At 33.9% G+C, this 24,286-nt stretch overlaps 1 protein-coding gene across 11 annotated transcripts in view; it reads left to right on the forward strand.

Moving 5' to 3' along the window:
* Positions 1-24,286, forward strand: part of TRDMT1 (tRNA aspartic acid methyltransferase 1) — a 71,490-nt gene that overhangs the window by 40,230 nt on the left and 6,974 nt on the right. For 7 of the 11 annotated variants that reach the window (XM_025853635.2, XM_025853634.2, XM_073879863.1 and 4 more), the window contains exons 2-9: positions 1,125-1,234; positions 14,114-14,185; positions 14,808-14,873; positions 15,654-15,723; positions 17,321-17,404; positions 18,754-19,097; positions 21,140-21,197; positions 22,247-22,376. In XM_025853635.2, the coding sequence (XP_025709420.1) occupies positions 1,179-1,234; positions 14,114-14,185; positions 14,808-14,873; positions 15,654-15,723; positions 17,321-17,404; positions 18,754-19,097; positions 21,140-21,197; positions 22,247-22,376 (880 nt within the window). In that variant the 5' untranslated portion in view covers positions 1,125-1,178. Of the gene's footprint in view, positions 1-1,124; positions 1,235-11,829; positions 11,907-14,113; positions 14,186-14,807; positions 14,874-15,653; positions 15,724-17,320; positions 17,405-18,753; positions 19,098-21,139; positions 21,198-22,246; positions 22,377-24,286 lie in introns of all 11 variants that reach the window. The other 4 variants (XM_025853636.2, XM_025853627.2, XM_025853637.2 and 1 more) reach the window with 2 other exon arrangements.

Genomic DNA, 24,286 nt, shown 5'->3' on the forward strand with positions numbered 1-24,286 from the left:
GCTGAGTGTCTTGAGCCTAGTAGACATTCAGCAAATATTTACTTAGAGATATTTATGCCCTTGTTTTGTCTTGGACATCATCTCTTTTAGGCCTCAGTGTATGGTTGTGATTATTTTCTGAGTGTGTGTGTTTACCCCATCTTCTGAGATCTGAGTTTTAGTTCTGGTGCCTGCTACATGAGCCCTAGCTCCTTATATCTAAATTCTTTTTTTTTTCTTTAAGACTTTATTTATTTACTTGACAGAGAGAGAGAGAGAGAAAGAGAGAGCACAGGCAGGGGGAGAGGCAGGCGGAGGGAGAAGCAGGTTACCTGCTGAACAGAGAGCCCAATGTGGGAACTCGATCCCAGGACCCTGGGATCATGACCTGAGCTGAAGGCAGACGCTTAATGACTGAGCCACCCAGGTGCCCCCAAAATTATTTTTTTTTTAGCAGCAAGAGAGAAGGGCAGTGAGGGCATGCTCTTGAAATTATTTCCCTTACTCCTTTCTGTGCTGGTCTGTTAAGATTTTTAATTTTTAGTCTATGTAGTTTTTATATTTGGACACCAATTAATTGTTCATTTCAGTTAAAAACTTACCTAAACCTTAAACAAGTGAATTTTGTGGTATGTGAATTATATCTCAATAAAACTGTTGTTAAAAACCTTCCAAAATTTATGTGAAAGCATTTTTAGTGATATTGGGAAGCAGCTTTGTATTAATGTTAGAAGGTGAGGAGCAAATGGTAGTTTATTTATGTAGAGTTCCAAGTGATATGGTTTTTAAAAAGATACTTCCCTTTTCTATTTTTGGTTTGTTTTAACTTAGGAAACTTTCTGTTTAACTCATAAGTGTACATCTTAATGGAGTGAGGAAGACAAATATAAGAGATAATGACTAAAACATTTAAATCTTATTTTTAGCATCAGAATGCTATTTAGAGAGATGAACCAGAAATATGCAGATATTCCATTTCATGCCTAACTCCCTCGCCTGGTTGTCCATTGGAAATCTGAGATCTAGCTAGATAATTGAGGAAGTGAGGAAGTGTACTACAAAATTCTGGATTTTGACTTTTCTGTAAAGTGATCAAGTTGATATTAAGGACTTCACATTTTAAGGTATTCCACTTATCATTACAGAAAGCTGTATACCTGCACGAGTGGTGGCTGCCATTGATGTGAACACTGTCGCTAATGAAGTATACAAGTATAATTTTCCTCACACACAGTTACTGGCCAAGACAATTGAAGTGAGTAATGTTGCTTATTGTTTTAATAAGTATATGGCAAGGAAAGTGTGATTGAAAAACACTGTAAGATACTGATTTGTGTTGTCTTCATTGGAGGATAAATCATATATAAATGAGAAAGTTTAGAAGGGAATCAACATTTTATAATCTATAAGAAGATGACATGCTCTTTTTGGCCCTTATTTATTTTTAATTTTCAGTTTGAGAGAATGAGAATGAGAGAGGTCAGTATTTTGGTCTCCGAGACAAAGGACTAAAATGTAAAAATATGCTTGACTTCTAAATGCATGGTTCTGTAATAATATTAAACTTTGTTTAATTCTTTACTTTCAAGCAATAGTCATGCACAATACATATATATAACAGGAGTAAAAACAAGAGAGGCAGTCACTGACTATTACTTATTGAATGCTTCTTATTTTAGCAAGCCTGTCAAAATTACAGGTTAAAAGTACATTGATGAACTCTGCAGAAGTATTTAACACTGATGTACATTGTTATTTTTTAAATAATATGAAATTGTGTTTTTCTCCATTTTCTTGTGAAAAATTTTACAGCAAATTTCTCATGAAACTATAATTTATATACAGTAAACTGCACTCATTTGTGTGTAGTTTGAGTTTTGACTACAAGTGTGTAACCACCACAGTCAAGACTTAGAACATCTATCCCCTCTGGTGTTCCTTAGTGTCCCATGCCCAGGCAACGACTGATCTGCTTTCTGTCATTACAGATTAAATTTTCCATTTCCAGTATATCACAAATAAAATCATGAATGTAACTTGCTCATTTTGCATAATGTTTTTTGAATTCATGCATGTCGTTGTGCATATCAGTAGTCTGTTCTTTGTTATTATTGCTGAGTAATGTTCTATACAGTGAAATATTATGTACTATAATGTATATATCCAGTCACATGATGTTAGACATTTAGGTTATTTCCAGTTTTTGACTATACAAAAATGTTGCTGTGAACATTCATGTACAGGTTTTTGTGTGGACCTTTGTTTTCATTTCTTGTAGATGAATACCTAGAATTGGAATTGCTGGGTCATATAGTAGGTTTCTTTAATTTTATGAGAAAATCCTGTTTTCCAGAGTGTTTGTACCATTTCACATTTGCATAATCAATGTTTAAATGTTTCAGTTGTTTCACATCCTTACCAGCACTTGATATTGTTAATTTCTTAAATTTTAGCCATTCTAGTGAGCCTGTCATGCTGTTGTGATTCTTTTGTGTGTGATGATTCTAATTTGCATTTTCCTGATGGCTAAAAATGTGCATTTCTGTGTCTTCTTCTGTAATGAAATTTTTTGCCCAATTTTTATTATTTGGTGTACTTGTAATATCATCATTTCATTGTAAGACTTGTTTAAGTTTTCTGGATTCAAGTTATCTCTCAGAAATGTATATAACAAATATTTTCTCCAGTTCAGTAATTTGTCTTTTCATTTCCTTAACTGTGTTCATCAAAATGCAGAAGTTATTTATCTTTCTTTGTTTTTTGATCACATTTCTGTGTGTTCCAAAAAAATTTTTGTTTACCCCATTTTCCCCCCCTTCTAGAATTTTATAGTTTTGGCTTTTCCATTTAGGTTGATGACCCATTTGAAGTTACTTTTTGGTGTAGTTTGAAGTAGCAGTCATTTATTTTTTTTTCTAAGTGCATAGAGCATTGTCCTGGCACCATTTTCTTTCTTTCTTTCTTGTTTTTCTTTTACCATTTTCTGAAATGACTATCCTTTCCTCAATTTCCTTGACAACTTTATAAAAAAAAATAGGTCATAAATGTGTGTCTATTTCTGGACCCTCTCTTCAGTAGTATCTGAATGTTTTCCCTTAGACCAGTAGCACACTCTTTTGATTATTATAGCTTTATAATACGTATTGAATTCGGATAGCATAAGTTCTCAAATTGCTGTTGTTTTTTCTTTCAAGATTATTTTGGCTACACTGTCATTTACATGTCTGTGTAAATTTCAGAATAACCTTGCCAATTTCTACAAAAAGATATTTTGATTGGAATTCTGATTGGTTTTAAAAGAATTGGTATCTTAATAAAATTGAGTCTTTTCAGGCCATGAACATGGTATCTCTCTTCATTTATTTAGGTAGTCTTTAATTTATATGAGTAATATTTTGTAATATTTGTTGTACAAATCTTGCACATATATTAATTAATTTTTCCCTAAATATTTGTGGGTTTTGATGCTATTGTGAGTGGTATTTTTAAAATACTACTATTTCCTATTGCTAGCATATAGGAATACACTTATTTTTGTTTATCCACCTTGACCTTCTATTTTGTGACTTTGTTATATTGACTTATTCTGATAGCTTTGATTTTTTTAGGATTTTTTTCTACATACACAATCATATTGTCTGAGAATAAAGAGTTTTACTTTTCCCTTCCAATCAGTGTGACTTTTTTTCTTGTCTTATTGCATTGTCTAAGACCTTCTATACAGTGTCGATTAAATAGGATTACACTGGATATTCTTGCCTTCTTCCACTTCTTAGAGGCAGAACATTCGGTCATTTACCATTTGGGATGATGTTAGTTGTAGATTTTTTATAGATATATTTTATCAAGTTGAGGACATTTCCTTTAATTACATTTTCTGAGAATTTTTATAATGAATGGGTTTTGAATTTCATCAAATGCTATCTTTCTTGCATCTTTTGACATGATTATGTCATTCCCCGTTTATTCTTTTAATATGGTGATTATATCAATTTCTGTTTTTGAATGTTAAGTCAATATTGCATTCCCAGGATAAATCCTACTTGGTAATGATCTATTACCTATTTTATGTAATGCTGGTTTCAATTTGCTAATATTTTGTTAAGTATTTTACATTTAGCTTCATAGGTGATTTGTTATTTCTCCTCAGTGTTTTAGTATGGTTTCAGTATTAGGGTTATATTAACCTTACATTTTTTGGAAGAGTTTGAAAAACAAGTATTAGTTCCTCTATAAATGTTTGATAGAATTTAGTTAATGAGGCTATCTGGGCCTGAAGTTTTCTTTGTGGGAAGGTTTTAAACTATGAATTTAATTTATTTAATTGCTAAAAGACTAGTGAAGCTTCCTATTTATTTTTTATTTAGTTTTAGAAATTTGTGATCTTTGAAGAAATCCATTTTATCTAATTTGTCAAATGTATTTGCTTGATTTTTTCATATTTCCTTATATCCATTTTCTATATGTGAACTCTGTAGATGTACCATAGGTCATTCCTGATGTTAGTAATTTGTAAAATGCTAGTGAAGCTGGAAGCTTACCAATTTTATTGGTCTTTTCAAGTAAATAGCTTTGGATGCAATTGATACTATCTATTGTCCATTTGTTTACTATTTCACTAATTTCTGCTCATCTTTATTATTTCTTTCTACTTTGCATTTAATTTATGTTTTTTAATACTTTTTGCAGTGGGACTTTAGATGAGTTACTTGATATTGTTTCCCTTTTCTTTATATAAACATTTAATGCTGTAGATTTTCCTAAGTTTTGGCTACATTCCACAAATTTTCATATGTTGTGTTGATTTCATATAGTTTGAAATATTTTCCAATTTCCCTTCTGATTTCTTCTTTGGCCCATGTGTTATTTATAAGTATGGGTTTCAATTTCCAAATACTCATAATATTTTCCAGATATCTTTCTGTTACTGATTTCTCATTTCTGTTTTATTTTGGTCATACTGTGTATAATTTCAGTTATTTTAAATTGTTGAGACTTGTGTTATGGCCCATAATTCAGTTTGTCTAGTGAATGTTCTATATGGTATTGAAAAGAATATATTCTTTTTTTATGGGGTGGAATGCTCTGTAAATGTCAGTCGGGTCAAGTTGGTTGATAATGTTGTTCAATTTTTCTGTATCCTTACTGATTTTTTCTATCAGTTGCTGAGAGAAGGGTGCTGTAATTTCCAACCATAGTCGTGAATGTGTCTTCCTTCAGTGTTGTCAGTTTTTGCTCCATTTTATCTTAAAGTTCTGTTATTAAATGTTTACACTTTATAATGTTTTTGATTGAATGACCCCTTTATCATTATAATGTCCCTTTTTTCCCCAGATTTTATTTAAATTCTAGTTAGTTAACATACAGAATAATACTGGTTTCAGGAGTAGAATTCAATGGTTCATCACAACACCCCATGCTCATCATAACAAGTGCCCACCTTAATACACATCACCCCTCTAGCCCATTTCCTGCCCACCTCCCTCCATCAACCCTAGGTTTGTTCTCTATTGTTAAGAGTCTCTTATGGTTTGTTGTCCTCTCTCTTTTCCCACCTCCCATATGTTCTTCTGTTTTGTTTCTTAAATTCCACATATGAGTGAAATCATGTTATTTGTCTTTCTCTGACTGACTTATTTTGCTTAGTATAATACACTCGTTCTTGTTTCTTAAATTCCACGTATGAGTGAAATCATGTTATTTGTCTTTCTCTGACTTATTTCGCTTAGTATAATACACTCTGGTTCTAGCTACATCGTTGCAAATGGCAACATTTCATTCTTCTCGATGGCTGAGTGATACTCCATTGTGTGTGTGTGTGTGTGTGTGTGTGTGTGTGTGTGAGTGTGTGTGTGATCCTCTTTATCCATTCATCAGTTGATGGGCACTTGGGCTCTTTCCATAGTTTGGCTATTGTTGATAATGCTCCTTAATGTCCCTTTTTAACTCCAGGAAGTATTTCTTGTTCTGAACTCTACTTTTCCTGATATTAATATGGCTACTCTGCTTTCTTATGATTAATGTTTACATGTTTATGTTTTTCCATCCTTTAAATTTTATCCTATTTGTATCTTTGTATTTAAATTAGATTTATAGTAGACAGTGTATAGTTGGGTGTTGCTTTTTTATTCAGGCTGACAGAGTCTACCTTTTAATTGGAGTGTTTTACCATTTACATTTAATCTTGTTATTAATATTTTTGGATTTAATTCTACTCCCTTGTTACTTGTTTTCTATTTTTCCAATCTGTTTTTTGTTTATCCCTCTTTTTCTGCCTTTTGATATATTAATACTTTATTATTCTCTACTAATGGCTTATTAGGTATACCTTATTTATATTTGTTTTATTTTCTTAGCGGCTACTCTAGGGTTTACAATATGCTTGTAAACAGTTTTCTTTGGGATTTCTGACTGAATGTGGCATAAAAAAAGATACTTCTATTCCAAAACTCTATCCTTTTTCCTAATAGAAATAAGAAAAGAAGGGAAGGGAGGATGGAAAACCATCATTAATAAAAATAGGATTTAGAGATAAGCCAAAACAACAAAGAAAATTATGAAGAATAGTGTCCAGTGCAGTGGAAATGGGACAGAACTGAATGAGGATGGCAAAATCATAGGCAAACCTCTACATATTTTGTGCAGAATCAAGAAGGAGAAAATGGCAAGGGAGAAGACCAAATACACCTGGCAGTTGTTTGTTCTAAGTCAGGAGAAGAGAGATTTGAAAAATCCAGATCCCTGAGCTGAAAGTGCCATTGCAACTGCAACAGACTTCCTGCTCGCCCTGAATGCAAGATCATGGGTTAGGGACAGAAGCGTGCTCTTAGGTTAAAAGCTAGTGCAGGTCCTTCCCAGAAACAGTGTGGCCACAAAGTACCTATTGCACCTCATCTTTCAGCAAACTCCTTGATTCAAGTGGCCTCCATTAAAAAATGAATAATAATGAGAAAGGAACCAGTTTGAGGCTATACTAATATTGTACTTTAAAAATAAGGTACGAAATGTAAACAAAAAGCAAAACATACAACAGAAAATTATGTTAAGAAGCCGAAGAAAATTTCAAACATACATGCCTCCATGAGCTTCAGGCATTAAATAAAACATGGTATCTTCAAAACAAGAACTCAAATAAATAGATACACCAGCTCAAAAGCAATGATAAGACAGTGATTGGACTGGAAAAATATCAGTGGTCAGGGAAAAAAGAAAGAGGAGAAAAATAAAACCATTATAGAAATGGAAGTCAGGTCAGCATAGCAAAAAGTAAAGTGGACAGTGCTGCAAACAATCATAAAGGACAGAGCTTGAGAAAAAGAAAGCAAAATAAAACGGAAAAGAAATACAGATCAAATGTTGCAGAATAAATGATAACTACTGAAGACAAAAATGATCTACAGTAAAAATAATTAGTATCTCTGGGAAAGACAATAAAATAAATGGAACAAAAATATTAACAGAAATAGAGGGAAGAAGTTCCTAAAATAAAACCTACAACAATTCATGAACTGTAGTACTCGTGGGCCCTTAATGAAAAAATGACCCATTCACTTAATCTAACTAAGCAAGAGATGAATCCAAGAAGAGAGCGCAGGAATAAAGCTACCATGTCAGGAAAGAAATTATGGTTAGAAAACTGGGTAAAAATGTTGTGAATCTTTGCAGTGTAGAAATAATAACGTGACTGATGTAGGAGAAGAAAGTGAGACTCAGAAAAGTATGTGTATTTGAAAGATAAATGAAGCTATGGATTTTTAGGACATTATTTAATGTCACTAGGAGCTTAGCTGAGCTGGGAAGGACAGAGTAGCTAATTAAAGCAGCAAGACAAAAATAAAAGAGTAAAGCCTTTATCACTTACTGTGGTGATATAAGCACATCTGTAAAATAAGAGAAAACGCCAGGGCCCCCTGCTCCATTTCCACATGCCGCAGCACACTGGGGGAGAGCAGGTGTGTCAGCACAGATGTTGGGGAGTCCTGGCCTTAGGGGAAATTGTAAGGGAGGAGGGCTAGGAAGGGAAAGTGCTGAGTACCAGCCAGAGTAGGGAGAAGTGTCTTCCAGATTTCCACCACCTTCTCCCATAAGGAGGTCTTGGCAGAGCTGTGTGCAGTGGACCTCTGCCCAAGGCCACAGATAAAGAGAACTAGACATGCAAATATATGAAGAATGTGCTAGCCAGGGCGCCTGAATCCTTGACCCTAATGGCCTGCAGAGACTTGATGTGCTGACCATGTTCTAGTTCTGGAGTGGGAAGGGCAGCTTTCCCTCAAGGCCTGTGGGATGAAGCCTTTGTAACTGCCCACAGTCAGGCCTGAAAAATCACAGAGAGGGTTATAACCAGGAGCAGAACTCCTTGGGTATAAAATAGCTAGCAAAATAAAACTAAAGTCTGTAATTCATCTAGGTAGAAAATGAGGAATTACTAGTCACTACTATATAAACTTCATGTGAGCAGAAACCTTGTGTCTTGGTTCATTGTTGTCACAGACAACAATGTTGGTGGATCACTTTCTGAATGTTGTTGAATGAACAACATATTGTAGCTAAAAAATGGACAGATACCAGGCAAATGGTCACAAATGATAACAGTTTCAGAATAGATATTAGTTAGAATGGATTTCAAGGCAAGAGCATTTAAGAGTCATAGAAAGTTACTTTATAATGATGATTAATATAGTCCTCAATAAAGATCTGATTGTCGTATTTATGCACAAGATAACATCAGAGTTCATAGAGCAGGAAATGGTAGGAAATATCCACTCAGTTTTTATTGGATACTTACTATAAGCCGCAAAATAGGAAAATCATTATCTTATGAATATGAACTCAGTAATTCTAAGTAAAATATGACCAAATAATCAAGAGCACATCAAAAGAATAATGTAGCATAACTAAAATGGATTTTGTTTTGGAAAGTATAATAGTAATTCAGTACTTAGGAATTCTATTACTATTATTCAACATGTTAATAATTGGAAAGAGCAAAACTATGTATTAGAAAATATTTGACAAATTGCAGGGTTTTCCAATAAGTTTAATCTCTCAATAAAATTAGGACAAATGCATTCTACTAGAGATGTGTATGTAATTTACTGGCTTTGTGTGTATGTGTGTTTATATTTCTGTTTAAACACAAACATGCACATATATCTCCCACTCCAGTAGCATGCTACATGGTAAAACTTGAAAAACATTCTCACTAAAATAATGAATAAAACAAGGATGTCTACCTTTGGCACTGTTATTTAATGTTGTTGTGGACTGTTAGGTAAAGTACTCATGCAGGAGAAATAGCATATAAATATTAAGGAGGATTCTAAAGAATAATTGTATAGGCCTGGAAAACAAACAACGTACTGTCCTAAAAATAGTGTGAGGAACAACTAGTGCATTTAAGGACGCTGTTTACAAAAATATGATAACCAGTAGCTTACTATATATGCAAACAAAGGCCTGTTAGAAAATATAATAGAAGAAAGTTTCTATGTATAGTAGTAACAAGAAACTTACAAACACTGAGAAATAAGTAACAAGAAATCTGCATGACCCATGTGGAATAAAAGATACTTGAAAATTGGAAGTATGACTGAATATGGTACAAATGTCAGTTCTCTTTAGATTAACTAAAATTTACCAAAATTGTCAAAAGTTGTTTTCTAACCTGCCAAGTTTTTCCTAAAGTTTAAATGACAATTACGTATAAGCATAGCCAGGAGACTTTCTGCAAAAACAAGTAATAAAGCTAGTAAGAAGACCAATAAAACTGCTCATCAACATGTGATGAACAGTGCTACCACACTGAGCTGACCTAATGTTCTCTGAAAGCAAAGGTGTTTTTATGACTTGTATGGCCAGGTTATCAAAAAAGAATAGATTTTTGTTAGGTTGCAAATACCAACTTATTAAAGATAACTTGTGTATCTCCGTAACTACTTTCTTGAATTTCAACACATTTTAATGCCTTCCAATGCCAGGTTAAATAAAGTTGTGAATGGTTTGACTAATTATTTCTTGCATAACTGCCCTATCATTTGATTTTTTAAAAAATCACTATTTTGAAGAATCCTTTAAAATTGTTATTTTTTATGCCAACCTGTATTGGAGGCAGTAACTGTTTACTTCCTTCAGATTCTAGACATAGGATGCTCCCGATGTAAAAGATCATTGTTTTGTTTTTACTTTAGTTTTAGAAATGTAGCTTTAATCAATCCATATTCAGTTAGGACATCAGTAAGTTGCTTATCACAATAGCCCTGTGCTGACAGGCTCTCTAACTTGGTAGGATGTGCTGTCTGATTGTACTGCTTTGCCCCATGTTTTCTGACAAGACTGGTCAGTGCATGATTTTCACATTGTTTTCCTGAGAACCCAGGGATTCAGAGGTGCAGTAGGAACTTTTCAATATTTTATTTTGTTCTTAGGTTACATACACACCTTAAACTACTTCAAAGCCTGTGATTTAAAAATGATAGACACATACATTCAAACTTTTAATACAACAGAGACAACCGATGTGTTCCCCAGGTTAATTCACTCTTTACAGAACTCAGAATAAAGCTTGTCCTGCCTTATTCATGTCATTGAACTTCTTAAAAATGTGTCATAATTAGGAAAGTTGTGATTCTAGTCTGGTTGCTTGTTTCTGGCTAAGGATTTATACTAAGAGTGCTTAATGAGAATTGGAAAACCCATGACTTGTTTCTGTGTACAGCAGACCCCCTTATCCACGTGGGACTACATTCCAGGGCCCCCAGTGGATGCCTGAACCCTCAGTTGGTACCGAATTCTGTGTATATACCATGTTTATTCCTGTACATACATACCTATGATAAAGGCAGTTTATAAATTAGGCACAGTAAGAGATTAACAATCATGATAAAATAGAACAATTGTAACAATATACCTTAGTAAAAGTGTTGTGATTGCAGTCTCTCTCTCTCAAAATATATTGCACTCACCCTTCTTATTGTGGTAGTGTAAGATGACAAGATGCCTACATGATGAGATGAGGTGAGGTGAATGACGTAAGCATGGTGATGTTAGGGTTAGACTACGGAGGATCTGACCATAAGTCAGAAGGAGGGTCATTTGTTTCTGGACCCTGATTGGCTGGGGTTGACTGAAACCGGGAAGTGAGACCACACATAAGGGAAGGACCACTGTACTGTATTTATCTTCTGATATATAAAAGAGAAGCAAAATAGCATATTTTTCAACTGCTTAGCCCAGTAGGAATTATATTGATTAATCTTATCTGTTACCTTTGGAAGTTTTTTGACTACACACAACTGTAAAACAGTATAATTATTGTGGATATCTGAAAACAGGACCTTTTTTCATTTGGTGATATTTTAACAGAGACCTACATGGAAGGGATGGTGACTGGTCAGTATATCACATTTCCTAAATAAAAAATATTATTGATAGAGAGGTGTTAAAATTTTTTCTTAGGTCCTATGCTAAAAATTCATTAATTATAAAACGAAGTTCTCTATGTTTGACGCCAGAAACACAGTGGTGTTAGACTTGAGGTGTCACAGAGGCGTGAAACACTTAGGATTCAGGAAATTAGCATTCCTGCTCTGCTTTGGCCAGCTCTGAGTCTTGGGGGAAGTCACTTAGTTTTTCATAGCTTTGATTTACTTCTCCAACTTCCTTTGTAAGATTGCTTTGGAAAGTTAGTTTAACTGAAGTTAATTTGTTAAGTGTTTATATAAAGTTTTGAGTATTATAAATGAAACTATTAAGGGTTATAATTTCTGATATATTCAGTTACAATTAGCATTTTTCCTTCTTCCCTATTCTATGCATCTTTTTATATTTTTCCCCCAAATGTTCATTCCTTAGGGCATTACGCTAGAGGAGTTTGACAAATTGTCTTTCAATATGATTTTAATGAGCCCTCCCTGTCAACCATTCACCAGGTATGTATAATAAATATTTCTCTGTTGAGGAAGAGTACTTTCGAGGGAATTAAACCATAGTTTCAAGCATGGACACTTTGAAGACTATTAGCTGCATTTTCATAATTTTGAAAATTTTCATAAATAATTCCCTTTACTCATATTTATAATTCAGCTTTAATCATAAAGGAAATAGCAATTACTACCAAATGAGCAAAGCAGTTGGGTCAATAAAAGATATGCAGAGACTGTATGGGACCTCTTTTATACCTACCTAAGATACAATATTTATTTCTGGCCTAAGTTACCTCAGATTAATTAAACTAATGAGTATTCAGGAGTTATCTTTTTAACTGATTAGTAAATTTTCATAATACTAAATTCCTAAATTACTTAACTGTAAAATTTAAAAGCTAATCAAGAATGCGTTTGTGAATTTTATGTTTCTCAGAATTCATATGTACATCGAGTATTTCTGACTTTTTATAGCTATTTTGCAATTCATTTTTTTATTATGTAGTATTTATTTGGCTGTGTGTTTCAGTGAATTATATCTTAGGTGAAATCTTGACTAATCCATCTTCATTTAGATATTTTTAATTATTTTAAATAATCGTAACAATCCTCTGTCTTACATGGAGTATGCCATTTAATTTAACAAGCCTATGGGATAAGTGTTAATATTTTTAAGGCCATACAATTAGAAAATGTTAGAGCCAGGATTTATCAATTATTTTATACATTCCTACTTAAATGTATAAGATGATTTTAAGTGGGGTATCACATGTAATAAATATTCTAATTTAAATGAATATTCTCATGCTTAATTTCCATTTAAGTTTTGCTTTATTTAAACAACTCTCTAGGAAATTAATTTCCCAAAGATTTATTGTGCACTTATAAGCCAGGCATTGCTTTTGATACTGTAGTTCCCATCCTCAAGGAGCTTATAGTTTAAGGGAATGACTGACAAATAATTATCATATAATGTGGTATAAGTTATATAATAAATGAATGCTGGAAGTGCCATGAGAGCACAGAGGAGAAAGTGGCTTGCTGCATGCCAGGACACAGGAGTTCTTTGAGAGGCAGTATCTGAACTGTGTCTGAAAGCAGAGAGCATTCCATGTGAAGATGCCTCCAAACATATGCAAGCATATGGCCTGTTTAACTACAGTAAGTAGGACGTACAGAACAGAATGCAGCCCCAGCACCGTGTAGCCTCATCCATTACTGCGTGGGGCCTGCTGTGTCTTCCCTACTACCAGCAGCCGAAGTCCAGCTGCTGATGGCAGCAGTAACTGATTCTGTAATACTGTCATCATTGCAACACCGAGAGGAAAGGGACACAGTGAGAAGAACCCAAGATTTCTGAGGTATCTCTTCAAGCCCACTCTAAGTGTCTATGTGAGCCTCAGATCCACAGATGGTTCTGGCCCTGCTGGAAGGTATGAGGGAACTGACAAGTGATGTCAAGTAACTCATCTTAGGCAATGAAGCTAGTAAGTACCCAAGTCTTAAACCCTGGTCCTCTGTTCCTACTACCCAGGCCCAATCCAAGTCTTCATTTCTGCTTGATTCTTGATCACATTGAATCTTACTTGTAAGATCTAATTGCTAGTCCAAATACAGAAATACTGCCTGTTTACATGTCCTGTTCTGACCTAGTTAGTCTAACCAAGTTGTAACTGCTGCTTGTAGAATCAAGCATTCAGGTTAAGTCTCTACTTTTACATTGGACAAAATTGTCTTAGTCTTACCTACTGTGGTCTGCTTAGATGGTAATTAGTTATCAGTGTCATTACTCTGTGTTGCCACCCTGCCCAACCAGCTCATTCATCTGAACTTTTGTTGTCTCATCTGGGACAGAGCAAAAGGTGTCATCAACCAGTTGTGTGTATGTGTGTTTGTGTGTCTTTCCTAAACAAAGTGATTTTAAGAGAGTAATTGATTTTAGTCTCTATTGACTATTTGTTCTTCTTTGCCTCATGTAAGTCATTTGGCATATTGTTTTATAATAAGCATACTTATTAGATAGGCAAGTGTTTTTTCATTTTTATTAAGTGAATAAATACATTTTGTTCTCTATAGCAACAAAGATGATCATATTTTTTGTGAAGACCAACTAATTTCACTTCTCTCAGTTTTGATGTTTTAAAAGTGATTTGGTATCTTTCTGTAAGGAAGATTCTTGGTGAATTTTATTTGTACCTTTTTTTATCCTTTAGAATTGGCCTGCAAGGTGATGTGACTGATCCAAGGACGAATAGCCTCTTATATGTTCTAGGTATTCTCCCAAGGTAAAAACTTAGATTTTTTTGTACAAGCTTCCCTTAAATTTAAAACTTTGGATCTGGAAGAATGTAATATTTGTCATTTTATAGCAATTAGCAGCTTATACATGCAGCTTTCAGATACTGAGCATGTCATTTATCTTCTTCTGCCATGACTGATAGAATAACTGCAAATGTTTGCCATTCCGCGGTTGCCACTATAGTGAGTGACAGGGAATTACAGTCTAATAGCTAAATTCTACTGCCTCTCCTTACAGTATTAATGATGCTAATGTTAGTGAATGCTGTTGCCCAAAGCCTGGAAACTTGTGCTAACCCTAGAAGCTGCCATCCTATATAAATGGCAGCCCTTTGAGTTGTGCAGTTCAGAGCCTCTGTGTGAACCCATATTTTCTGATAAAGTTCAATGGAAAATAACATTTCAAATGTTAACTTCATTAGCTATGCCATTTTTATGGGGAAAATGAATAAAATATAAGTTGTCTCTAGCCTCTATAAAGTCCTTTTATAAAAAGAGAGAGTTCAGAAAATTACTTACCTCAAATCTCCCACAAGTAAGGATTTTCTTTACTTCTTACTTCTTAGTAATGACATGTTTAGAATTCCATTTGTTTTTGTTTTGTTTTAGATTACAAAAATTACCGAAATATATTCTTTTAGAAAATGTTAAAGGCTTTGAAGTATCTTCTACAAGGTAAAATATATAAGATGTGTTCATCGTAGACTTGGTATATTGTAAGAGCCATTTGGAAATAAAATCTTAAAAATAAACCCATACATCCTGACATTTTATATATATTATATATTTTATCCATTAATACTGATTTTGACTAATTAATAATATAAAGTTTCACAAAGTTAGGTTTACCTGACTCTCTCCCATTTTGATATATTTGAATTTTTGCAGAATGAGTACATATTTTAATGAGAATGGTATTCATCAATTTCAGCTGCTTACATTGTTGCCGATTTCTTTAGAAGTAGTAATATTCTCAGTAAGAAATGTTCCTCTTCATAAGCATTTTCTGTCCCGTAGTTAGGAGAAGCAAGCCCTGGATCAGAGCCCTTTCAGATGGTAGCCCAGCCAGAAAGTATCTGTGTCCTCGAACCGGCTGCTGTCTGATCAGTGCTCCCCCATCTGATTTGCTACAGATAGAGTTCATCCCAATAGCAGATTTATCATCAGTAGACTAGTGATTCTAACTCTGGATAGAATATAGCCCCAGTTGGGATAAATTATCTGGCAGCTTTATTTATTTATTTATAATAGAAATCATCTCTTTTTTTGAGAAATGCAATTTCTCAAGTACTGGACTTAATAATTATGACCTAGGATCATTCACTTTCTAAACAACTTCGGTGGAGGAACAGTTTTCACATAAAATGAAGTTTATGTATAATTTTTTTATATAAGAACCCCATTTCCAACTATAGGGTGAAAGTTTTTCTTTTTTCTCTTATTCTTTCTTTTCAGAGACCTGTTAATACAAACATTAGAAAATTGCGGTTTTCAGTACCAAGAATTTCTATTATCTCCAACCTCTGTAGGTACCACAATTATCAACATTCCTATAAATTTTCCTAAAGGGAATTTGACTCAATAAAAAGAATAGATCTGTTTTGAATAATATTATACTTAAATCTTGAAATTAGTTCAGGCATGGGTCTTACTCTCTAAAGAATATTGTACAGGCATATAGATTTATTTACACATATTTTATGGGAAATATTATATAGCTTGAAGAGAGAATATACATTTCTTTCTGGTTTTTTTTTAAAGATTTTATTTATTTATTTGACAGAGAGAGAGAGCACAAGCAGGGGGGAGGGCAGGCAGAGGGAGAAGCAGGCTCCCCAGTGAGCAGGGAGCCTGACATGGGGCTGGGACCCTGGGATCATGACCTGAGTCGAAGGCAGATGCTTAACCGACTATGCCACCCAGGGGTCCTGAGAATATAAATTTCTTTTCACAGAAAATAAAGGATAATGTGTTTTGAAAATCTGTGACTTTTGGTATTTCCAAATCAGGTGTTCTGTAGTTTGGTAATGCTTCAAAATCATCCAAAATAGAAAACAAAATGAACATATGATAGTTTTCTAATTAGTTGTTTTGGGACATACCATTAAAAATGCAAACACTATGAAATCCTGCCATTTGCAGTGACGTGGATGGAGCTAGAGGGTATAATGCTAAGCAAAATAGGTCATCCAGAGAAAGACAAAAATCATGATTTTACTCATATGTGGAGTTTAAGAAACAAAACAGATGAGCAAAGGAGAAAAAAGAGAGACAAATCAAGAACTATAGAGAACAAACTGACGGTTACAGGGGGGTATGGTGGGGGATGGGTTAAACAGGGAATGGGGCTTAAGGAGTGCCCTGGTGATGAGCACTGGGTATTGTATGTAAGTGACAAATAACTAAATTCTACGCCTGAAACTAACATAACACTGTATGTTAACTCTACTGGAATTAAAATAAAATAAGATAAAATGCAAACATTGCTTCTATTTCATGAATATGAAATTGAAGTAAGTGGTTATGATATTTGGTAGATCTTTTATATTACAAGTATCACTATCTATTTTTTCTTTTATCATTGTGTTTGTTAGCCTGTTATTATCTTTAGCCTATTATACAGTTATTTACCCTGAAATTAAAAGAAAACCTGTTTCAAAAATTAGATGTACATGTACTATGGAAATTGGCATTATGTCTGATCTCATTAAGTTTATTTCATATTTATTGCCTCCTAACCTTTAAAATTTAGTGCATCCTCCTTTTTTAATAAAGTGAGGCAATAAATAGCCAGTAGGTATATTTGAATTTTATTTTTTATGATTATTATTAATAATGAATGTGAGAATGTCTATATAACTTCTTATCTGGGAAATAGAAAATGAAAGTGACTCAAAGACATATGACTCATCAGATTCAATTGCTGTTCATTCAAATAAAAGTACAAAGCACCAATTTAAAAGGTTTAAGAATTTGCTACAAAAAAGTCTTCCACATATCAATAACAGAATTTTTTTTGTCAGAAACTAAATGCATACCTGTATGAGTTTTTTGTTAGGTGCAACAGTTGATATAGAGCTCTTTAATTTCCTATATTAACTAACTGCTCTGCTTTACTCCAGCTTGGCATTCCAAATTCAAGGCTCCGGTATTTCCTTATTGCAAAGCTTCAGTCAGAACCATTACCTTTTCAAGTCCCTGGTCAGGTATTGTTGTTGTTGTTATTATTATTATTATTATTATTATTATTATTATTATATTTTAAGTATATCTCAGTCTGCTAATTTATTTCAAGAACTACTTTGTGGAAGCTTATATGTTTCCTCCTGAGCCTACTATATAGACCATGACCTAGGTCTATTTCCTAGGGCTTTTTCCTCTCCTGTTGCTGTTTTTATTGTTTTAAACAAGACAAAACTTTTCTTTCATTATTAGAAAAAAATATAAGTTAAAAGTTAAAAAAACTAACATCAGTGCTGTTACCTTCTTTCTCCCTCTCATTTCCCTTTTGACCATTGACTATTTTGTATCTGTCATTTTCCCCCCAGTAGAAGCCATTGATTATTTTTGATAAAATTCAGTTATACTATCTTAACAATTGCTTAACAGTATTTTAACACATTGGTTGCATTTTCTTTGAAGTCAGTGCTGTTTAGCCTTAATTGATTAAAACGTAGTGATTAGTACAAACTAGAATAAAATGCTCAATTGCTGTAGATAGGATCTCTAATTAAACAAGCAACTGTACATCTTTCTGTCAAAATTGCTGTGGAAAACAGAGTTTCAGTGATTCAGTGAAGCTCTCCTTAATAGTCACAGGTAAAAACTCAAAAGTCTAATGGGGGTCAGTCGTGTCATTTGGATCCCCTGCCATACAATACCAATACATCTCCCCTTCCATGGTGGTCAATTCCAAAAATAATATATAAACTATATTAACAAAGACATCAGCATTAAAAATTCCTGGAACTATTTTTCTTTTACATCATAGGGCATTCATTATGCATGGTTACATGTTTTGCAGGAAAAAGGTTTTCCTACGGGGCTCATGAGTAGAAATACCTTTCAGGGGGAAAAATGCTTTCCCTTTTTTAATTACTAGTTTTCCTTTAGATCATGGGTATGTTCCGGTTTTTCCTTTTTTATGAAGGGGTATAGCAAACTTTGATTGAATACACATTTTCTGGAAATGTTATTTTCTTTCTTTTTTTTAAATGCTGTGCTTTTTAGTCCCATGACTTATTCTTTCCCTAACTAATGTTGCTTTCTAAACTTCTTTTTTAAATATAATACTGTATCTATATTCCGCATACTTCCTATACAGCAATCAGTAACTCCATGAAATAAATCAGTTGTAGCCTGATGACACTATAGCTATGTGATGAAGACCTTGCAATAACTTGTATACATACACGTAAATCACAATTCCTCTATCTTTTAATGACAACTCTCTAAGCCTAAAGACATTTTTTGCATAATGTTGACTAGACATTATTAATTTGTCATTTATTTTTAATAAAGCTTTGAACAGGTGTGTATTTTCACTTAATGCCAGGTACTGATGGAGTTTCCCAAAATTGAATCTGAACATCCAGAAAGAAATACAATAGTTACAGAAAATAAAATTGAAAGAAAGAAAATTGAACCTAGTATTTGCTTTGATAAGAGCAGACAACGTTCTGGAAAAGAGGCCATTCTATTTAAGCTTGAAACTGTAGAAGAAATTGACCGGAAACATCACCAGGACAGTGATCTCTCTGTGCAGATGTTAAAAGATTTTCTTGAAGATGATATTGACGTGAATCAGTATTTCTTACCGCCAAAGTCATTGCTGCGATACGCTCTTTTGTTAGACATTGTTAAGCCCACTTGCAGAAGGTCCACATGCTTTACCAAAGGGTAGGTTTTAAAAAGCTCTTAGAATGGGATATTCAAAATAGCCAGGTTTTTATGACTATTGTTTCTTTCAGTTCTTCTCAAAACGAGGAGGATTTTACAAAATGTTTCTGCTAGAATGATTTCTTTTTCTTTCTTTTCTTTCTTTTTTTTTTTTTTTTTGCCCTTAATTGCCTGCTTTCGTGTTCAATAGAATGCACAAGTGAAAATTCCTTCTGGCAGAACATTATGTGCACAACCCACAAAAGTGCTCGTAAAACACAATGCCGTTTGTTTGGTGACCTTCATAAGAGCTTAATTACCCGTGGTGGAAACATGGTTTCTGTAGATACTGAATTGCTACTTTTTAACACCTTTCTTTTCATGGCACATCAGACCTCAAAAATTTATGTCCACTCTCATGATCAATGTATAAGAAGAAATTAAATTTTAATATCAAGAAATAAAGTTAAATCATCTGGCGGCTGTTAAAGCATATTTAAATTTTATTCAGTTTTTTAAATAAGTGATATATTTTTATGGTTCAAAATTCAAAGGTACAAAGACTGTGAGACTCCTTTCCCTGTCTGTCTCTTGCTCATCCAATTTTCCTGCCCACATGCAACCAGAGATTTCAATTTACTGTCTAATCTTCCGAAGGTATTATGTGTGAGGGTGTATTTAAATATACATGTATATTTTACCCCCCTTTTTAAGTAAATGGTAATATACTGTATCTGTTATTATGTACTTTTTTCATTTTACAATATAAATTGGATATTATTACATATAAGTACATAAAGAACTTTTCCATTTTCATGGTATATCATAATGTCTTTTATTGGTTACTTTTGGGTTATTTTTGAATGTTAATATGTTTTTCATCAAATTTTTTTAAACCTATAAAGTAGGGGAAAGTTAGACCTTTCCAGAAAATTTTGTAAAAGATCCCTATCTCTGCTTTGTTAATGCCACTCAACCTCATTTGATGAGTAACTGTATGATTTGAAACTTCAGGCTTTCTCTTTTCACCCACTAGTTTTCATGCATGCTGTGTCCCGATGCAACCATACCAGATTTATTCTGATTTTGCATCTTCTGCCCTTGTACTTCCAGGGCAACTGGTTTATTGCTTTCCATTGCCTTAAAAGACTTTACTCAACTGTTGTCTGTTTCCAAGTCTGATAAGACAAGACTTATCAGTTTGGTAATAAAAAACAACCTTGAAATTCTTTTGTAATTATAAAGATGGTATAAAGGAAGCCTTACTAGAAAAGTCTATTTTAGTGTAGATAATATAAACAGGCACACACACACACATATGAGAAAACAGATTTACAAAAGTATTTTTCCCTGGTGTGTCTTTATATTTTAAATTGATCTTTTTGGGAAAAGAAATTATGATAATATGTGGAACAGCTAGCTTGGCAGTGATATTAGGGGAAGAAATACTACTAATACCTTGTATTTCTGTAGCTTTTTATACTTTTAATACAGTTTTTTATACAATGGTCTCTTTGTTGTATGAAGAGGAGTGAAAACACTGCATCACGGTAGGAGGCAGACGCACGTTCAGCGGGCCCGTGTTTGTCACAGTACTGGAGAGTGGGCTTTTCATTTTCAGTTCATGAGGAGAAGTGATGGTTCAGTCATTATAAAAAATAGTAGCAATTTATTTTCACCTGAATAACATTTGGTTTAATGTATCAGGGATGCCAATATTGAATAGCATTTGGATATAAAGTCTTAAGAAGTGCATGCTTTCTAGTGATGAACATTAAGAAACTGACAATTAATACAAAGAAATGATAATTAATAATGCATGATCAAAGTGGGTTTTACACAATTCAAAACACTATGCCAAGTTTAGTGTCTGAGAAGTTTAAATAGAATGATCTTATGTCTTTCACCCAGTAATTTTTCACTTACAGAGCATATTTATGTGTTTCAGACTATTATAGAAGGATGTAACTATGTAGATTGATTAATTCGTTCAAGAAATATTTAAGGAATTTCACATTAACAAAAACATTAGATGCTGCCTAATACACATGTTAATCTTTCAGTTATGGAAGCTATATAGAAGGGACGGGATCTGTGTTACAGACGACAGAGGATGTGCAGGTATTGTATATGCTTTAGAACTAAAATATTTGAAAATTATTTTAAATAAACCTATTTAATACTTAAAATTTGAGAATATTAAAATAATTTTACATGTTTAATTGGGAGTGGATAGACATATTACTCATATATGTAATATATATAATAATTCTTTACTATAGAATAAACCTTTTTGTTTCTTGTTGCTGGATGAGTTTATGTACAAAGAATATTTTCTGTTTCACTTTCTCTTTTCTTATTCTCACCTTTGGTATTCTTTTTATTCCATAAGGAGTAAATTGAAATGCAGCATACAATAGTTAATGTTCTCTAAAATTATGCACAAATCTCTTACTATTCCTTTGGGATCACACACTGTAAAACTGCCTTTTAGGGAAAGAAATCTACATCTTAGCAAGGCTCTTTATTAATACTTCAATTGTAAACTCTTCATGGCGCCGTAGTTGAAAATAAGCTTGACATACTGCAAAAATATTCTATACTTTTGAATAATTTCGAAGTGAAATCATGTTACCTCCTTTTATACTGAATTAAACTCTTACCATTAGTAAAATTTACCCATGGTAAAAATCCTATTAGAGGGAAATGGATTTGAGAATTTATATTTACCAAATGTATTTTATCATTTTAAGAAAATAATTTGATGAAATTGATCACAAACAGTAAACATTTTCATGATCTACTTGTTCGCATTGTGAAGTTGATTTCATTGGTTGTTCAGGTTTCTTTTTCATATCTTTCACTGCACTTCTTTTATGTCATATTGCCATTGTTTATTTTTTATGATTTAATTGAGGGATCAAAGCTTCCTGATTTGTTCAACATCAAGCTTCTCATTTTCAGACATTTCATTTTCAAAGTTTATATTGCCATTGATCAACCTATTATAGAGTTCATTGCAAGAGACATTCTACCCCGTGCATTTTGCTACCGGGTATCATAGCACACTCTACGTTCGTCCTTTTTAAAGTGTCTCACAAGAGACGATCTTATCTTAACAAATCTACTTGCACTCTACTTTATCAGTTATCTTGGCTGTTTTCTTACAGATTGAGGATATCTACAAATCCCTTACCAATTTGTCACAAGAAGAAAAGATAACAAAATTGTTAATGCTTAAACTTCGATATTTCACTCCTAAAGAAATAGCAAATCTCCTTGGATTTCCTTCAGATTTCGGTATGTGGAATACACGCAGACCCCAGCTTTCGTTTATTAAAGGTCCTAGAGTTCAATAGGGACTCATACTCATGTATTTTTTGAATAAACCCTTGACCAGAAAGATGGATGTAAGAAAACGTCTTCCTTTCCTGATCATGCCATTTTTGACATTTTCCTTCCTCCTCTTTCTGTTTTTGTTCATAACCTAAGTCCATTCCCTTCAGCCTCAATGCTTTCTCCCTTCACTCCAGTAATGGTCCCGAGTGGTTTTCAGGGAAGGAGAGCCAAACCCGCAATTTGTCACCTCTCCCCACAGATGGATATTAATAGCATGTCTGTCTCCAGCTTTATTTTCTTGATTCCATAAGTCCTGTTCTAAAAACCCCACACTAGATCTTATGAAAGAATGCCAGAATTGTCCTTTTTATGAGGAAATTACAAGGTAGTTGAGGAATTAATTTATTTTTTTGGTGGTGAGTGTATTTGTATTTATTTTCTTCAAAGACACATACTTATCAGTTATTCATCTTTTCTCCTTCCTATAAGTGGAGAAAAGAGAAGGTGGGGAGATGGTCTAGGAAAGTTTTCCTAATGGAAAGAGAGGGTGACTCAGAGCACAGATGCCAGAATGGACAAAAGATTATGGAGTCTGAGGCAGGGAATCTCAAGAACTAAAATGAAGATACAGTTGCAGATGGAGAAAGACTCAGTCCTAACTCCTTTGCAGTGGGGGAAATCTAGGGATTGTTGCCATTAAGAGATTGGACACATGGCCCTTGCCTTGTAGAGCACCCTGCCCCATCCCTGATCTCTCCTTCCTGACGCCTGTGCTCTCCGTGATCCTGATGTCATCAGTTTCGTAGGCTGGGGTAGGTGTGTGGCCAGTACCTGGCTGGTGGTGACTGGGCAAAGACAGACCTCCCTAACGTGCTTCCAGGACTATGCAAACAGGAAATGTATTTTTGATAACTTGGGGGTTTGAATGCAGAAAAGCCAAATTTTTCTAAATCCAATATTGTAATATTAATACAGTACTATTTTTGAAGCAGATAATGGGTTAAATAGATCATGTTTTAAATTCTAAATAATGGATTTACAGATGAGGTTTTGGCACACATCCTTTTGTACACTGGGAGTAAACTGACTATAATTTGACTGTCCTCTTGGTATTTGGTTCTCTGAGTGTAGTCACAGCAACCAGGTTTATTTTGTAACTCTCTGCCTTTTTCTTGGTGATCTCATTCAGTCACAAATATCCTGGGGAGTGTTATTTAAGAAAAACACAAACTTCCCTTGTCTTACTCTATGTCACAAAATGAGTGAGAACATCATAAAACAAATAAAGAGCTGAGAATTGGACTCAGGAATTTAATTCCCAGTCTGCCTTTTTGCTTACTATTTTTTTTTTCCTCTTTTAGGATGAGCAATCAAAGGTACTTTCCATAGCACTAGAGAAGAGATTTACTATCTAATAACTAATTCCTACATTTTGAGTGTGTATTTCTTTAAGCAGTGGTAGTCACTGTAGAAATACTGACACTTAGCATGGACCCCAGAGTCAGACTGAGTGAGTTTGAATCCTAGCAGCACCTTAACCCCTCTGCTTTAGTTTACACCTCTGTAGAATGGGGGTAATCACACCAACTTCACAGGGTCGTTGTGACCATTAGGTGAGTTAACATATATAAAATGTTTACAACGCTGTCACACAATATAAAATTTAAATGTCAGCTTTTATTTTTATTTTTTGAAAGATTTACTTGTTTATTTATTTGAGAGAGAGTGAGAGAGAGAGCGATAGAGAGGGAGAGAGAGAGAGAGAGAGAGAGAGAGCGCACGTGAGTACGAGTAGGGGGGAGGGGTAGAGGCAGAGGGAGAAGCAGACTCCACGCAGAGCAGGGAGCCTGATGCAGGACTCAATCCCAGGA

Source organism: Callorhinus ursinus, unplaced genomic scaffold (assembly GCF_003265705.2).
Source record: "Callorhinus ursinus isolate GAN/ISIS: 27379988/994484 unplaced genomic scaffold, GSC_fseal_2.0 scaffold36, whole genome shotgun sequence".
Classification (NCBI taxonomy): Eukaryota; Metazoa; Chordata; class Mammalia; order Carnivora; family Otariidae; genus Callorhinus; species Callorhinus ursinus.